The following is an 18,244-nucleotide window of genomic DNA, read 5'->3' on the forward strand; positions in this document are numbered from 1 at the left end:
GACCTCCCCCAATCGCCACGAATTTTCAAAGATAATGGTCAATGGCTCTGCAGTCACATCAGCCAAATCCCTCAGCATCCATGGATGCATTAGATCTGGACCCACGGACTTGTGCATGTCCAGCTTTTCTAAATAGTCCTTAAGCTGTTCTTTCACCACGAAGGGCTGCTCACCTCCTCCCCATACTGTGTTGCCCAGTGCAGCAGTCTGGGAGCTGACCTTGTCTGTGAAGACCAAGGCAAAAAAACCATTGAGTACTTCAGCTTTTTTCACATCGTGTGTCACTAGGTTGCCTCCCCCATTCAGTAAGGGTCCCACACTTTCCCTGATCATCTTCTTGTTGCTAATATACCTGTAGAAACCCTTCTTGTTACACTTCACATCCCTTGCTAGGTGCAACTCCATTTGTGCCTGGGCCTTCCTGATTACACCCCTGCATGCTTGAGCAATATTTTTAGACTCCTCCCTAGTCATCTGTCCAAATTTCCACTTCTTGTAAGCTTCCTTTTTGAGTTTAAGCTCACCGAAGATTTTGCTGTTAAGCCAAGCTGGTCGCCTGCCATATTTGCTATTCTTTCTGCACATCGGGATGGTTTGTTCCTGCGCCCTCAATCAGGCTTCTTTAAAATACAGCCAGCTCTCCTAGACTCCTTTCCCCATCATATTAGCCTCCCAGGGGATCCTGCCCATCAGATCCCTAAGGTAGTCAAAGTCTGCTTTTCTGAAGTCCAGGGTCTGTATTTTGCTACTCTCCTTTCTTCCTTTTGTGAGGATCCTGAACTCAACCATCTCATGGTCACTGCTGCCTAGGTTGCCACCCACTTCTACTTCCCCTACCAATTCTTCCCTGTTTGTAAGCAGCAGGTCAAGAGGAGCACGGCCCGTAGTTGGTTCCTCCAGCACTTGTACCAGGAAATTGTCCCCAACACTCTCCAAAAACTTCCTGGATTGTCTGTGCATTTCTCCCCCAGCACGTCAGGATGATTGAAGTCCCCCATTAGAATCAGGGCCTGTGATCTGGAAACTTCAGTTAGTTGTCCAAAGAAAACCTCGTCTACTTCATCCTTCTGATCCTACATGCCCACCACAACATCACCCTTGTTGCTTTCACCTCTAAACTTAACCCAAAGACTCTCAACAGGCTTTTCTCCAGTTTCATACTGGAGCTCTGAGCAATCATACCGCTCTCTTACATACAATGCAACTCCTCCATCTTTCCTGAACAGTTTATATCCATCCATGAGAGTGCTCCAGTCATGAGAACCGTCCACCAAGTTTCTGTTATTCCAATCACATCATAGTTCCTTAATTGTGCCAGGACTTCCAATTCTTCCTGCTTGTTTCCCAGGCTTCTTGCGTTTGTGTACATGCAACTAAGATAACTAGCCCATTGCACTACTTTCTCAGTATGAATCAGGAGGCTTCCCATTTTGTACCCTCCTCTTTGTGTTTCCTCCTGGTATCCCACTTCCCCACTTACCTCTGAGCTTAGGTCACCATCCCCCGGCAAATCTAGTTTACTTGTTTTAGCTAGTCTTCTGCTACTAATCTCAGCTCACTTGATCCCACTGCAATCCATCTGCCTGTTCACATTAAAATGATAGAGTTCATTATTTTTACCCCCCCCCCCAAAATTAACATAATATATCTCAACTGGTCTTCACAGCAAACACAAACACAGGACCAGATTGTGAGCTGCTTTTCCACAGCTGAACATTTAGTCCCATGAGTCCCATTGGATTCAGTGGTAGTACTCATGTGAGTAATTACTCCCCTGTGTGAGAAAAGACTCAAGCTGGTCCACAGCAAACTCTCCCAGCATTTGCCTCCTCTCCTTTTCTTTGTTCATTCTACTAATTCTTCAGATCGTAAAACATGGTGATGGTGAGGCTTTTACTTCTGTAAATTTCTATCTAGAGAGGACTGTAAAGGCCAAAAGGGCTGGAACCATGTGTTATATTATGCCTGCAAAGCAATACAACACCTTCCCCTAACCCATGGCACTGTATCATTATAATATCAACAAAGAATAATCTCATCCCCAATTGAAGATGCTTAACCCCTACACTATCAACAGAGCACTTAGACACTGGGTTAGTGTCCACATTCACCCCCCTCTGGGGTATGGCTTTGTTTGTTAACTCAAAAATGGGATCACATCAGCCTGAGACCAAACTTTTTCCTTGATATTTTCCTCCAAGGCTCCTGTGTCCTTGCTCCTTACTCTAGTGAGCCACTCCGGCTTCCTTAATGTTCCACAGGAAGTAAGGAGCTGCACTAGCCCCAATAAGTCAGTAGAGCTTCAGCAGCTTTATATCATTTGCTGACAAGGTGGTCAACAGAAGCACCATGAACCCCTATTACACGTTGTTTAAAGAAATCATATTCCTAATGTAGTGAAGAAACCTTTGATGCGCATCAACAAAATACCAGAGGTTAAATCCTGGCTTCATTGAAATCAATGGCAAAACTCCCAGCGACTTCAGTGGAAGCCAGGTTTTCACCCAAGATATTAAGGATAGTAGCTATTTTTTGTATGACTTTGCCATACCTTGCTATGGTTGAACACGTGGAACTCCCACTGAAGTCAATGAAAGGATATGGTTTTAAACAACCAAAAATATTCAAGAGAATCCTGCAGCTGGCAACTAACAGATGCTTTAATTTTTTTTAAATGGACTAATTGAGATCCCTTTGGGCATAGTCACGTGTATGCTTTTTATTCCCACTAATCATAATTTTTCATACAGAAATGTTATATGATAATTCCTTTTCTCCCCTTTTTGAATAATGCAATAATATAATAATCTGATATTGTATATTACAATAATTTCAATGTAAAGAAGTCCACATAAAATTATGGGTTTCTGAAGAGTTACTGGGCAAAAATTTGTTTTCTATCATGACTCAGTTGAAATCAATGGATATATACATAAGTGCTTATTCATGAACGATGGATACGGCTCCGTATCTGTCACAGAGGTCGCGGAAGTCACGGAGTCCGTGACTTTCCACAACCTTCATGACTTCTGCAGGGGCCGGGTGGCTGACCCCACAGCTGCCGAAGCAGCTGGCTCTGGGGCCAGCTACACCAGCTGCTGCTCCGGCGGCCCCAGGCAGTGGTCCCTGGCTGGTCGGAGAAGCTGCGGTCCGCAGCCTCTGGCAGCTGGTGCTGCTGGCCCTGGGTGGCCCCCCGAGCAGTGTCCCCCCTCCCACCTGATTTAATCACAGGTATTTTTAGTATAAATCATGGACAGGTCACCGGCAGTTAATTTTTGTTTATTGCCCATGACCTGTCCATGACTTTTACTGAAAATACCCGTGACTAAATCGTAGCCTTAATGATGGATCTGCAATTGATCACGCAAAATATGTGCATCAGCCATATATACTTATATATGTACACAAAGCAAAACACTGCATATGAAAAAATATTTATAATATTTTATTTGAAGTAGTATATGGAAAACTATAGTTTATTTAAAACATAGCTCTGTAAATGATTGCTTTTCAGAGGTATCACACTAAACCTAATTGTATCTTAAATACTAGAAACATGAAATAAATACGTGAGGAAACCCAATTTTATTAACCGCAGCTCTATCGATCCCAATTTGCTTTCTGAAAACTCAAGGCCAAAATATATAGTGTAGAAAGCAATCATGGACTGGCACAAGCCCATAAAAAAGTCTAATCTTTCTCACCCCGTAAAAGAAATCTACACTTATTCTGTTACAAAAGATCTGCTTTTATTAAGCTCTCTGCTTCAACATTTAAATGTTTTATTTCCTCTTAGGGCAATGCATTGACAAGCTACATGTTAAATGAGACTGGACATGAAACACCTCACTGGTTTGCAAAGGAAAAAGAGTGGACATTTAACGAATCTATTCAAAAGTGATAGGAAAATAGGAAATTACTTAGCCACAAACTGTTCCAGGCTATCACATATTTTAAGAGATGTAGATGCAAGTTAACATTTGAGCAATGAATGCAACATACAGTATATTTAATACAGTCAATTGTTTGAGCAATCTCTTCTTTGGTAATAGTAGTACTACAAAAAAAAAGTAAAGAAGAGATCCTGCATAGGAGAGATTCCTCAATATTCTGAAGCCATAGTCAACCTGTGGAACTCCTTGCCAGAGGATGTTGTGAAGGCCAAGACTATAACAGGGTTCAAAAAAAGAACTAGATAAGTTCATGGAGGATAGGTCCATAAATGGCCATTAGCCAGGATGGGCAGGGATGGTGTCCCTAGCCTCTGTTTGCCAGAAGCTGGGAATGGGCGACAGGGGATGGATCACTTGATGATTACCTGTTCTGTTCATTCCCTCTGTGGCACCTGGTATTGGCCAGTCAGAAGAAAGGATACTGGGCTAGATGGACCTTTGGTCTTACCCAGTATGACCATTCTTATGTTATGAAGCACGATACAATTAAGTGCAACTCTTTTTTACTGTGTCCATGTAATGGGCCAAGTTCTGTAAAACTGAATAAAATTACATGCCAGACAATAATTTCAGGCAGACAGGTAAAAGTAGGCCTATCTGTTACTTTTCATGGGGGATGAACCTGTAAAACAATTTTGAAATCTTTAGCCCACGTTGTTTGAATTAAAAGTGGAAAAAGTAATTGTTGCAGGGTCAGGTGCTGCAGCATTCCTTTGTGGCCTGCCGTAGTACTATGTCTCAGTTTCCTTCTGGTTCTTCAGTAGTCAGCATCCGCCTCCAATGTGGTTAGGCCCCATGCTGACTTAGCTCTCTGGCTAAATCACACCGAAGTTCCTTTCGGGGTATCCAAGCTCCAAAACAAATACAACAAAACTAAAACTGACAGTCATCCGTCTTGGACCCAGGCAGCCCTTCTATTCAGTTTGTCTTTTCTAGTTAACACTCATCTGGGCTCCCTGTTTCAGCCAACCTTTCCTCAGGAAGGCTCTGACAGACAGCAGTCTCACTCAGCTCCCAGGCTTCCATCACCCAGTACAAGTTGGAGATCTGCTTCCCTTCTCCATCAGCTATTGACTGAGCTAGGCCAACCTCCATGCAGATGTAGTGGAATGGGGCTGATTTGAACCCATAGGCTCTTGTAAACCCCTTGTAGGCCAGTATGGGGTTTACACCCCTGCACAGAAACGTTAACACAAATTGTCAAACTGTTTAAATCCACAATTTTTTTCCCAAGGAACATGCTCAAACAGCTTGTGCTGTTGCCTTTCCCAAAAAATTCCTCTCTGATAAAATAAAAAAACAAAGCAAAACAAAAAGAGGAAAGGATGTGTGTGGGCTTCAAAAATCAGATTTAAACTAGACACTGTTTTACAAACTATGCAATTACTGTCCTACCGTGACACCATAATAAAAATATACATATTTCCATGTTAGGAAAAAAATTAGGCACAGATTTGTGAGCATATTTTGGCAACAACAGATTTCAGTGTAACTTGGCCTTGATAGGTTATATCAGTGCTGTGATGAATTACATTGAGCCTGGCATCCCACCAGCTCTTACATCACGAATGCATTATTTCATAGCTAGTACTGCTAATAGGATCCTGACTGAACAGCTCTACATAATAAGAAACCTTGTTGGGGACAATTATTTTCTTTGTCATTATCAACAGTTTTGCTTGTAAAACTAACTAGCAGAAGCAAAGGAAGCTGTGTGGATTATAACAACACAAAGGAAAAACAGAGATAAGATCAACCTTTAACCCCGCAGTGTGTTTTAACAGACACCCTCTGGCTTTGTAAAACTGCTGGGTTCTTGCAACCTGCCTAGTGCAGGGAAGCATGCGTAAATGCCGGGAACAGAAATATTATTGAACACAGCAAGTAAGCAGCACATTCGTGCTTCCACATTCTGGGACAGATTGTGCTTCCTCTTCTTAAGTGGAAGAAGAGTCCTCAGGGAGATTTTTGCTTCCGCATGCACCTGTGTGGGGAGTGAAAGGTGGGCTACTACAGATATGTGTACTTGGGATATGTGTACACTGCAATTAAACACCCACAGCTGGCCTGTGTCAGCTGACTTGGGCTTGTGGGGCTCATGCTATGGGGCTGTAGACATTCGAACTCCAGCCCAAGCCCAAATGTTGTGGAGTGCTCCGAGGCACTCCACAAACCACAGAGGCATGGCTGGGCAAGGTGGGGTCTGACCAGGATTCTACTCCTTCTGTCCTCCCTGTTGGGAGGAATACAGACTGCAGTCTTTTCAGGAATGCTGCCACTCCATTAAGAACTCTTCAGAGACTATTCGGTCAGTGTGCCTCTCTCTTACCTCCTCATCCCCAAACACCAGCTGTGGATACAAAAACCAAAATCTCTGTCTTTATACTAAAACTAATTTCAGTGAACAAAGTGGTTATTAATGCATTATGTTTGGGGACTCTCTTAAAATAAATCTTATAATAGTTAAGAATCAATGAGTATGTTAAAAGAATACAATTACTGGTTACCGGGAATTTAAGTCTTTATATTGATGAGGCAATTCAGCATGAAAACTATGTAGGAGCAAAGTCTGGTCTCTAATTGAAGATGCAAAGTCTGTATGTCAAACATTTGTGTTTTCCACAATGTTTTGTATAACATCAAAGAGTTAATGACACAAAGATTACACAAATTTGAAGATTGCTTAAGCATTCTCATGACTTCATGCACCATGTTCTATGACTATTTTTACTTCTTGATTTGTATGGTGTTTGATTGTAAACTTTAATCTCAGTCTTCACGAACATACTCCTCTGCAGCCATTTTAAAAAAAACATTTCACTAACACTTTATCCTGTTGCCTAAGACCTTTTTTCCTTGGCATCCATCCTTATCCCCATTGCAAATTAAATCCACACTCTCACCCCCGCCTTGCAAGTCTCTGGGGGGTCTAGTTCTTCTGTACCGATTCACATGCAGAAGACTTTTAACTCAAGTAGATAAACCTTCCAAAATAAGGAGTGTCTTACCAGTGACACATGATGAAGGTTAAGGAAAAGTTTGGTATTAAATAATATTGGTGAGACATTCCATTGCCTTGGAACTGGCATCAAGAAATATCAATAGGAGTTAAGAAAGCAGCCTACAAGTACTTTGTTACTGTGAGATATGTCAAAAAGGTTGGTACAAATTTAATCTGATAATACTTAGTCTTTGATTACAACTCACAAGCACAGGAGCTTTTGTGAACCATGGCACACTCACTCATTAGGTTCCCTACCCTAACAAGCCAAACCTCAAATTCCACATTATAACCCTATGCTTTCCCTTCATCTAAAACCTCTGGAGAACTCAACAAGGGATAGTTTTATTACTGATAATTCCATGATATGATCAACATTATTTTGCACTCAGTATACATTGCCTCGTTTAGTCATTAAAACTATTGTTAAACATTAAAGATATTGGGCTCAATTCTGATCTCCGTTTTACTAGAGTAAATCCAAGGAGTTCCTCCAGATTTACACTAGTGCCAGAGATGAGAATCTAGTTCCATGCTTATAATATAAAAATAATTAATTTTAGGGGGCTGGAGACTGACAAAAATAAAATTCATGTTTGACTTCAAATATATTTTTCATGAGAAATGCAGTTCTATTTTTTGCTCACATTTCCGGCTACTGAACAAATACCTTTCACTTATGCATAGCAGAGTCATATGTTGGGTTAACTCATTTGCCCTAGCATTGTGAAAGCTTAATGGGCACATTCTAAGGGGAAAAAAGTTAAAATATTTTAAATTGTAACAATGTAATAAAACAATCTGAGAAAAAAAATATAGTTAAAATTACTTTGTGGAGTGTGCAGAGTTAATAAGCTCAGCATACAGACACAAAATGGACAGCCAGGGCACAGGATCATCCACAGTCAACACAAGAATAAAAATGCATGATGGAAGGGGTGATGTGGGTTGGGAAATGTGACTGCATGTTCCCAGATGATGAAAAAGCAAGAGCAGGTATATTCATCAACTAAGAAGCTTCTGGAAAGTGTGTAAGGTCTAAAGGGGGCAGGAAGAGTTGTCAGAGAGGAAACTGTGTATGGTTACAACATTCTAAATTCTGGGCAAAACAGCTGTGCCCAGTGCCACTGAATATTGTGAATGTCAGTATTATAGAATGAAAAGGGACATTATTTTGAAGGAGAGACTGCAGGTAGCAAGCGGACATAGCTGAACATGGGACAATGAAGGGGGCATTACCACAGCTTGATACTCAATGTTGATACTGAACCAGAACATTCTATTGGCCCTGGTCTCCTTTGAGAACTGAAGTTATGAAATGACGACAAGATGTAAGTCTTGAGAGCTACTTGTGCACCATAAGGGGAATTCAAAGAATTGGAATCATAAGTTAATGAGCCATTAGATTCTGGAAATCTTTGATTCAGAAGGGACCATGATGCAGAGATATGGAAAGTGCATTTATGTCAATTTACTTATGATACAATATTTCAGATCACAGCTTTTTAGATAAATTCTTTCCACAAATTATTCGGTATTCTGCAAGAAGATATATATAGCACACATACACAAAATTTCCCATTGCTTGTAAAAATGATGACGAGCTAAAGTTTAAACAAATATAAAAAAATCTTTTGTTTTGCTTAACATAATGAAAAATTACCTTAGCCTCTTAAAATACCCATTTTAAAAGGATACCATGAAAAGAGGGAAATGTAACTCATTGCTATGCCACACTATGTTGCAAGAGCCAACATTGAAAACTACTTAAAACTTCTTCAAAGTACAATCAAACTCTTAATTAATGTTCATTCCATATTCTTATTAACAAAAACTAAAAAAAACCCCACCACATAATGGATACCCCAAGAAAATTCACCTCTTAGTTTTTTCATAGATTTGAAATATTTCATTAATTCTTTCATCAAAAGAATAGTTTATCTGTGTTTTTTGCATTATTAATGTTATGCTACAATAACACTGCTAATGCAATTTCATTATTTCTACTTCAATGAAATCAGAAAAGATGTATACTTTTTGCTTCTGGGTTTTACAAGCTTGAAAACAATCAATCATCTTCATATTAAAGAAAGACAAAAGGGTAAAAATACTGTACATTTACAAATCAGATTTCTCTTTGTTTCTTTGTAGAGTGATTTCTTTGTAAATTTGCTGCCTGAACTTCAACATGTCTTCTACATCTTTGTAGAAGAGCATTTCTTCAATAGACAGGAGTTTCCAGCCATTCAGTTTAAAAGCTGACTTGTTTTGCACAGCATTTAACATCTTTAATGACACTCTAACTGAATCACTTAAAGTAGAACAAACAGGGAAAATCCGAGCAGTCCACAAACCCAAACTTGTCTTGTCACCAGAGAAGAGTTGGTCTGAAACTCTCAGGTCCCAGAGGTCCAAGCACTGCAGTAAACTGATTCCAAAAAACTGAAGGGAATGTATGTCTGACAACAATTTCACATTCTTTTTCAAGTTGTCTTCTACACCAAGCACCATACTCACATACATTACTTTTCCATTAACCCTGATGCTCAATGAACTCACAAAAGAGTTTGGTGGTACATCTACGTTAGCACTTATGCAACAACCACTGACAATGCTGTTTGCCCCTACTGAAACCTCAGGTCCCAGCCTAGAGTATTCAATAACAGAGGCAGGTGCTACAACACATCTTGAATCCAGTATGCTTTGAATGATACATGCCGATATATCTGAGTTTTCTGCTTTATCTGGAAATATGCTAAAAGCTTTAGATAGTAAGCCAAGCTCCAATTTCAATTTACTATCAGAAGTAAAATGAAACAAATACTCTTGTGTAGTCCCAATATGATAGAACCTGGAGTTATTTAAGACTATAACATTAAGTGATGTTCCTTTAAGAAGAGAAAATAGCTTCTGCCTTATTTCTCCTAACTGTGATCCTTCTTTTGTGACATTATCTGTGATTTTTGTGTAATCATGAGTTGCTCCAGGTCCCAGAGCCTGGAGAAAATCACCATATGCATCTATTTCACAGCAAAGAGTATCCAGCTGCTTAAAAAATGTTAGTAATTGTTTTGCAATGCTATGATCAATGTAAAATAAGCTGTCTGTATACACATACTCGTAGTCCATTTTTAAGTCATCGTGTTCTCCAGAGGAGTTTGGTTGAGAGCAATTCCTCCTTATGCATACTGCACCAGACTGATGCATCTTTTCAATATTAGGTTTATGTAGGAAATGATGACAAGATCTGTATTCAAGCTCTTTTTCTGACAAAGCAGATGAATCTAACACAAATACTCCATGCGTGGTACCAATAGTCAAATCTGAAGGGTGAGCTAATGCAGTGAACCCAGGTTTATCAAACTTGATGACTTCTGTTGCTCCAATACTATAAAGTTCAATATCATCTGCACAAGTAATGAGAATTCCTGGATTCATATGGGTAGGAAAATCAATGTACATTGCCAACTTCAACTCCAACATCTGGTAAATAGGGTCACCAAAAGGCAAAGCTGTGAAAATTTTTCCCAGTGCACTTGCATGTGGTAAACGTTGACTATAACCACCTTAAAAAAAAAATGATAGTTTTATTATATACAAGTTTCACACACAGACACACACCTCTTTAAAGAACTCTCTTATTGGTATATACAATTATCAAGAACTAGTTCTGAGTTACAATATCGAAGTGGCTATTTTACATATGCACATGGCTGTATTTTAAGCATGGCTTTAAAAAGAAAAATGAAGATTTAAAGAACTGATATTTCTAATGTCAGTCAAACTCTTTCAGACAGAACTAATGCTGGATCCTGATCTTGATCCTCAGAGTGTCCAAAAGACAGTATGCGTTAAAGAGAGCATTTCCTAATTTATTGACTTTATCCTCTACAGCAGTGTTTCCCAAACTTGGGACACCGCTTGTGTAGGGAAAGCCCCTGGCGGGCCGAGCCGGTTTGTTTATCTGCCCCGTCCGCAGGTTCGGACGATCGCGGCTCTCAGTGGCCGCGGTTCGCCGCTCCAGGCCAATGGGAGCTGCTGGAAGCGGCGGCCAGCACGTCCCTCGGCCCGTGCCGCTTCCAGCAGCTCCCATTGACCTGGAGCAGCGAACCGCAGCCAGTGGGAGCTGCAATCGGCCTAACCTGCCCAGCCCGCCAGGGGCTTTCCCTACACAAGTGGCATCCCAAGTTTGGGAAACATTGCTCTACAGTTTGTGCTCAAAGTAAACTAGGAAAAGGACTTTTTGCATACAATGGAAACAAGAAAACTGAATTACTTCCATTTCATCTTTGATTTGGTAGATAAACCCTCCCACTCTCCTCTCCTTTTCTCCCATGTCACCATTTTTTATATTTACTTCTCCCACTCCCTTAAAATCAGCAAATATCTGGCATAGAGCCAAACTCTGTCAGCAAGCAACTGGCATTCAAGTCTCTCTTCTTTCTACATGTAAGCAGTCCCTTTTGCAATTTCAAGCCATAAATGAGCCAAACAAGCCATCTCCCCCAGAGGATGTTGCTGTATGATGACATAAGGCTTCTTTCTCTCAAGAAGCTGAAGTTGCTGTTTCACAGCACTTCCAGACTCTTTTAGCTGAGATAGTTGGACATGAACTGCAAACCCACATGCAGATGCCATTCGATTGCCAAGTCAGCCAGCCAAATCTGAGCTCACTTAAGAGAGATCACATTTGACAACTTCTTCTCCCCAACACCACCACCACATTTTCATTCAGGGAGAAAAGAAAAAACTAGCATAGTGTCACAGAAAATTTAAAACAGGAAAAGGATTTACCAGAATGAATTAATATGATAGTAAGAGAAGTCCATTTATCACCATACATCTCTTCCAAGCACTGAAGGACATGAAGAGTTGATCCACCATTTCCTACAAAATATTCAATACATAAATTAAGAACATAAACATTAGTTCCATAAACATGTCAAGTGTATTAAACTCATGTGCTATTGGTACCAGGGGTTGAAGTGGGCTGGCTTGGGGAAGCTGGTCACGTAAGTGCTTTTTAAGATGCTGACCTCTTGCTCCAGAGCATAAATTGTCAATTATTTTTAAATGAAGTCTCTAGTCCTCATGGCTGCAAAGATAATTTTTAAATTGTATACTGTCTATTGATGCAATGATATCTACCTGAGATTGCATAAAAGAACTCTGAAAGGATGGTACTATTCATCTCCATGTCAATACTGTTGATCAAACCTTGCAGGAAGGAGGTTGGGCAGTCACCTAATAATGCTCTGCACAATCCACTATAAACAGCATCTTAAATGGGCAGGTCTTGGGGGGGAGGGTGGAAGAACAACACTTTTCCCCCCTCCAATTCATCCTCTGAGTGACATAATTAAAGGTCTGTCATCAGTTCCAGAGGCTATAAAAATTGGCTCTGACATATAACCTGTCATACAAAATCTCACTAATGATTTTAAGCAAGTTTTCAAAAGACCTTTTTGACATGAAAAGTACAGAAAAGGAAAAAAAATAGACGTTTACCAGTATTCTGATATTTATTGTTCTACTATAATATAAAATGATTTCATTTCTGAAAATTAATTTTTGGAGATTATACTATATATATTCTAATCAGATTTGTTACTTTCTAAACAAACAAATGGCTAAGCTAATGAAGTTTACAAGATGACACTGTGCGTGTGCATGCTCAGTGGCTACTTTTCATTAAGACTCTTGCTATGTTTTCAGTGTTATGGATCTAATCGGTGTAAACGTATTCCACTATAGACCATAATGGATCGGTTATGATGTACAATATGAATATATAAGAAACAACGTGAATCAGTGACTTTCTGTGTTATGCACTTATATTATTAACATACAATCAAAGTCTAAACCACCATGATATATACTGTGAATGCTCCTAAGGGCAATATATAAATGTTACTAGGTAAATTTTAATATATCTGCTGAACTGATATGAAGTCCAAAGGAGCACCAGACTCATTAATGCTAATAATTACACATTTGAATCAAAATACACTGCTTAATGCCATTAGAACATTTTTTATGATTTAATTAATATAATTGTGCTTCTAACAGCTTTCTGGAAATCTTTCGCTGTAAGAGATACAACTGTCATAATACTTACTACAATGAGCACTTTTTGTCTGTCTGAAAATTAGTCAATTTATAGTGAAATCTTAAACTATGAACCTTACCAATGACTGAGGTGACTTTTGCATCACTGGAAATTTTTAATCAAGATTGGCTATTTTTCTAAAAGATATGTACTAGTACAAATATAAATTAATTGAGGGAAGTTCTATGGTCTATATTATACAGGACAGACCAGATGGTAACAATGGTGCCTTCTGGCTTTATACTGAATGTAGTCAGAGATTGGCAAAGTTAATTTCTTTGACTGATTGTCAGAAAAAGGTATGTATCAACTGCTATGTCATGTAAGAGAAAACAGAAAAATTGGCAATAAAATACCCACCAATTTTTGGTCCAGGAGGATCCATAAAAACATGGTAATGAACTCCAAGAGGGAGTTCCTTTCTTTTCAACTTTTCTGATAGCTGTTGCTGATAAGCCAATTCCTGTTTTTTGTCAGCTGCTGTAATTACAACAACATCCCAGAATTCTCCAGTTTGTGTGACTTTACCTATTTGAAAAGTGAGTTAACAAGAGAGACCATCACAGGGTATAATAGTGAGAGATTAATGACATTCTCCGTAGTACGACATACAAAAACTACATCAAAGGAACTTACATTTGTAAAATCAAGCACCCAAATGTTATTAAATGTCCAAATAAAAGTGGCCATATACAATGTTAATTTTGTTGCCTCATGAATATTCATTATGACAGACTTTCCCAACAATACTTAGGAAATCCAGAAATCTTAAACTTCCTACTACAAATTCACTCGACTGGCTACATTAAGATAAAACAACAGTGTGCCCTATTTACACTAGGGGTGAAATAAGGGCCTCACTGAAGACAATGGGAGTTTTACCATGGAGTTCAGTGGAGCCAGGATTTCATTTTAGGATTTTATGTATGTATCTTGTTATAAAAACCTTAGTGTGCTTAAGGAACTGTTAAAACAACAAGGAGTCTGGTGGCACCTTGAAGACTAACAGATTTATTTGGGCATAAGCTTTCGTGGGTAAAAACCTCACTTCTTCGGATGCAAGTGTGTATTAGCAGCAGTAGATTTATCCCCCAGCCTGCTGTGAACTAAGTGTTGTTGGTATGGACAAGCCCTTAGTCTAGACATGGCCTTATAGCCTTATTCATGTAACAATTCTAGCCACTTTAACACTCTGTGGTGTACAGTGTTGATCTCGCTCTTTATGGGTGCATCAAGGAATCTGCATACTCTTAACTAGACCCTAAATAATAAAACAATACTATACTACATTTGTTCCTTAGAGTTAACACGAGTGATGCTCTCAGCTCAGAGCTATCCATCAACCTGCTGTAATTCAAAACCCATGAAAATTAAATTATACTTTGTCTATATAACGGTCACTCTTAATGGAATAATTGTTTTATAAAACATGGATACATTCATATAGGGCAGTTCATATATTCAATATGCAGCATCTCTCCTGTAATCCGAGTCTCCGTAAACCTTCTCAGATTCAGTCTTGTAACATCATGTTGATCTGCAGAACTAGCAGTTGTAGGAAACACTGTATTTCTCCTCTCGCCCCCCCTTTTTAAAAAAATTGACAATAAAATGGAGAAATTTAAAAATAATCTGTAACCCTCCCTACTTACTCTTCCCTTTGTCCCCTAAAACTCTTTGTAGAATCTGCTGTAGTTTCCCCCTCAGAACTCATTATTTCAGACCAGAGCTGAACCTTTTTCTCCCCTACTTTAAACACCACACTTCATAAAGTTGTGAATGAGCCAAAAGATCTACATAGGCGGAGTCACGTTGATGTAAGAATCTACCATGTGGATTCTTTTGAAGGACTGGGGAGTAAAACAGTGAATATAGAAATGGAACTAGGAATCAGGAGACCTGGGTTCTATCCCCATCTTTACAAATGACTGGGGCCTTGATCCTGCAAACACTGATGCATGTGTTTAACTTTAAATATGTGAGCGGTTTCAATGAAGTCAGTGGGAATCAGGGCCGGCTCCAGGGTTTTGGCCGCCCCAAGCAGCCAAACAAAACAAAACAAAACAAAACAAAAAAGCCGCGATTGCGATCTGTGGCGGCAATTCGGCGGGAGGTCCTTCGCTCCGAGCAGGACGTCTGCCGAATTGCCGCCGAACAGCTGGACGTGCCGCCCCTCTCCGAAGTGGCCGCCCCAAGCACCTGCTTGGTAAGCTGGTGCCTGGAGCCGGCCCTGGTGGGAATACTCCCATCCTTAGAGTTAAGCATATGTGTAAGTGTTTGCATGATTGTGGTCTTGCTGAGTGACCCTATGGGGTGCTCACTTGGACACAACTCTCCACCTCTCAATTTCCCCACCAGTCACAAAGAGCAAGGGCCAGTGTCGGGGATATCACTTACCTTCCATGAAAAGCGCTTGTCTTTCACATTAACAGGTGGAAAACGCTACACGAACAAACCCCGGATCCTGCAAACACTTACACACGTGCTTAACTTTACTTCTCATGCTTTCAGCTGAGATCAATGGGGTCACTGAGGGGAGTCAAGTTCAGGAGGCGCCCAGGTGTTTCAGCTGGGGGGGGGGGGCTGGTTAAGGCCGCCCAGGGGGACACGGGTCTCTCTTTGCAGGGTCAGGGCCTATGCTTGGGACTGTTAGTCTAAGGAAGGGGAGCTTGACACTGCGGTTCCGGAGTGACTCCTCTGAGCGTGAGGCCCCGGTGCTGAAGCCGGGAAGGAGGGGGGGGGGCGTTGCCCAGTGTCGGAGCCTGCGGGGCAGCGGCTCCATCCCAACACCCCGCCCCAGAGGCCAGCAGTGACCCCGGCCCGGCCCGGCCCCTACCTCTCAGCTCGTCAAACTTCGCCAGTCTCCGCCGAGTGGCCTCTTGGAGCAAAACATCGAGCTCTGCCTCCGCGCGCATCTCGCCGGCGCAAGGCCTGGCCTAGCAGGGGCCTTCCGGGTTCGGTGAGCGGCCCCGCCTCCTCGCACGGCCCGGCCCGGCTCGGCTCGGGGGCTGGGAGCAGTGGGCGTCTCTCGGGCCGGTTCCCATGGTAACCGCCAGACAAACAAGGCCGCAGCTCCCAGCAGCTCCGCTGCCGGCCGGGCTGGGAGCGGCGGGGCACGGGACGCGGGTGAGTGCAGTGGGGTGGGAACCGAGGGAGCCCAGCCCCAGGGTTTCGCCTAGGCGGGAGGCTGAACCCGCGGGTCTCTTAACGGACCCGGAGGCCCAGGGGGGCGCTGAACCCCGGGAGACCTGGCCCCAGGGTCTCACCCGGGCGGGGGGCTGAACTCCAGGGTGTCCGACAGGCTGGGATGAGTGAAGATTTAAAGCAGCGCCCTCCTGGTCGCTAAGGGCTAACTGTGCAGTCCCGGTTGGTAATTTCTCACTACAGAGTTTGGGGGCAAATTAGAGTCTGTAGCTGAAAATTTCACCCTTAATATCGAAGTCTGCCACTGAAACTGACAACACTTCCCAAAGATTCCTTGGCATTTTTTGGAAGAGTCAGGTTGTCAAACTCCATTCCCTGGCTGGATTCCCACCTGAGTGTCTATGGCATAGCTCCCTAATTCCCAATATACACCTTCCAATAGCTGTGGTGTTCTTCACCTCCTGGCTCAAGCAGCAGTGTTCTGGCCCAGAACTGGCTGCATGTCAGGCTTGGTCTACACTTACCCCCCAAGTCGAAGTAAGGTACGCAAATTCAGCTACGTGAATAACGTAGCTGAATTCGACATACCTTACTTCGAACTTACCGCGGTTCAGACGCGGTCCACACGCGGCAGGCAGGCTCCCCGTCGACTCCGCGGTACTCCTCTCGTTGAGATGGAGTACTGCAGTCGACGGCGAGCACTTCCTGGTTCGATTTATCGCGTCCAGACCAGATGCGATAAATCGAACCAGGAAGTTCGATTTCCAGCCGCCGAACTAGCGGCTAAGTATAGACCAGCCCTCAGTAGCGCACAAAGTGATCCATGTGTCTTGGTTTAAGTTTCTCAACACTTTGTCAGGTTTCAGAGTAGCAGCCGTGTTAGTCTGTATCCGCAAAAAGAACAGGAGTACTTGTGGCATCTTAGAGACTAACACATTTATTTGAGCATAAGCTTTCTCTAAGGTGCCACAAGTACTCCTGTTCTTTTAACACTTTGTGTTATAAAATATGACATAATACCTGATGGTCTGTGTACTATACTGAGAAGTATAGTAATAAGTGATGTGTTAAAGTGGCACAGTAACTTTTGTCTTTAAATTATTATTATTTAAATTATTTGATTCAGAAATCTTTTAGAATACTCACATACATCTCAGTATTTTGGCCCAGTCTTACAACTGGATTCATGTGGGTGCACTTGAGTGCACACGGACACATAAAAGTGGTTCAGAGCCCTAGTTTTCTGTTTTTACTAGTTGAATTTCAAGAACAACATGAGTAGATTGTATGGTTCTCTTTCTGATGCACACTGGTAGGAAACCTGGAATTTACTAAAATGTGTTCATGCTGTGTTGTATCATTTATTTTCCCTTTATACTTGCTCTTTGTTATTTACTGAAAAAGAAAGGGTTGTTTCTTTTGCTATGTTCTAGTGTCTAAAGATGTCACAAGTGATAAAGAATTACAATGTTTATTCAGTTTGATTAAAAACATCTACAAGAAAAAAACAAACTATGCATTTAAATCATAAGCATTCTTCAGTTACTGTATACCAAACTTTTGAATAATACTGCTCAACAATTTGTATATAAATGCACTTTTTAGTGGTATTTTGGTTATTCAATGCAACCAAGGATTATCAATTTAAAGAGAAAAATAACTTTCCTTCCAGTTCTAGTAATAGGTGGACTTTGTAGGAACCTATGAATGTATCTTCTGTGCATAGGCTCAAACCTACAAAGGCTTGGGGTATGTTTACACTTAAAATGCTACAGCGATGCAGCTGTTTATGTAGATAATCCACCTCCTTGAGAGACAGTAGCTAGGTCGATGGAAGAATTCTTCAAGGGCAGTGCTGTCTACCCTGGGAGTTAGGTTGGGATAGCTACATCTCTGGCTATGTCTACACTACCAACTGGCTGTTGATTTATCAACACCGGTCCAAAAGAAATGCATCATCATTGTGAGGCGGGGTTGTTTTGCCCAGTACTCAATTAGTAATTTATAGGGCTGTCAAGCGATTAAACGCACTGTTAA

General features: G+C 41.3%; 1 protein-coding gene across 2 annotated transcripts; it reads right to left on the reverse strand.

The window, feature by feature from the left end:
• Positions 1 to 8,070: 8,070 nt before the first annotated feature.
• On the reverse strand, positions 8,071 to 16,023 carry LOC113407390 (fucose-1-phosphate guanylyltransferase-like). Of its 2 annotated transcripts, none has more exons than XM_026655827.2 (4): positions 15,900 to 16,023; positions 13,424 to 13,591; positions 11,749 to 11,841; positions 8,071 to 10,520 (listed from the first exon to the last, which is right to left on the reverse strand). In XM_026655827.2, the coding sequence occupies exons 1-4, from the start codon at positions 15,976 to 15,978 to the stop codon at positions 9,073 to 9,075; spliced, it is 1,788 nt and encodes a 595-aa protein (XP_026511612.1). In that variant the 5' UTR covers positions 15,979 to 16,023; the 3' UTR covers positions 8,071 to 9,072. The 2 variants fall into 2 exon arrangements, with proteins under 2 accessions (XP_026511612.1, XP_026511613.1); XM_026655828.1 differs by lacking the exon at positions 15,900 to 16,023 and adding an exon at positions 15,461 to 15,568.
• Positions 16,024 to 18,244: the final 2,221 nt, after the last annotated feature.

This window comes from Terrapene carolina, unplaced genomic scaffold (genome assembly GCF_002925995.2).
Source record: "Terrapene carolina triunguis isolate 2854851 unplaced genomic scaffold, T_m_triunguis-2.0 Scaffold211, whole genome shotgun sequence".
Taxonomy (NCBI): Eukaryota; Metazoa; Chordata; order Testudines; family Emydidae; genus Terrapene; species Terrapene triunguis.

What these genes read in the sequence shown, in the direction of transcription:
- LOC113407390 (XM_026655827.2), bottom strand. Translation starts at nt 15,978, where the DNA reads ATGCGCGCGGAGGCAGAGCTCGATGTTTTGCTCCAAGAGGCCACTCGG. An exon ending in GAAGTTTGACGAGCTGAGAG is followed by an intron (nt 13,592 to 15,899) that starts GTAGGGGCCGGG and finishes CTTTTCAAATAG; the next exon opens with GTAAAGTCACACAAACTGGA. An exon ending in TATCATATTAATTCATTCTG is followed by an intron (nt 10,521 to 11,748) that starts GTAAATCCTTTT and finishes TTTTTTTTTAAG; the next exon opens with GTGGTTATAGTCAACGTTTA.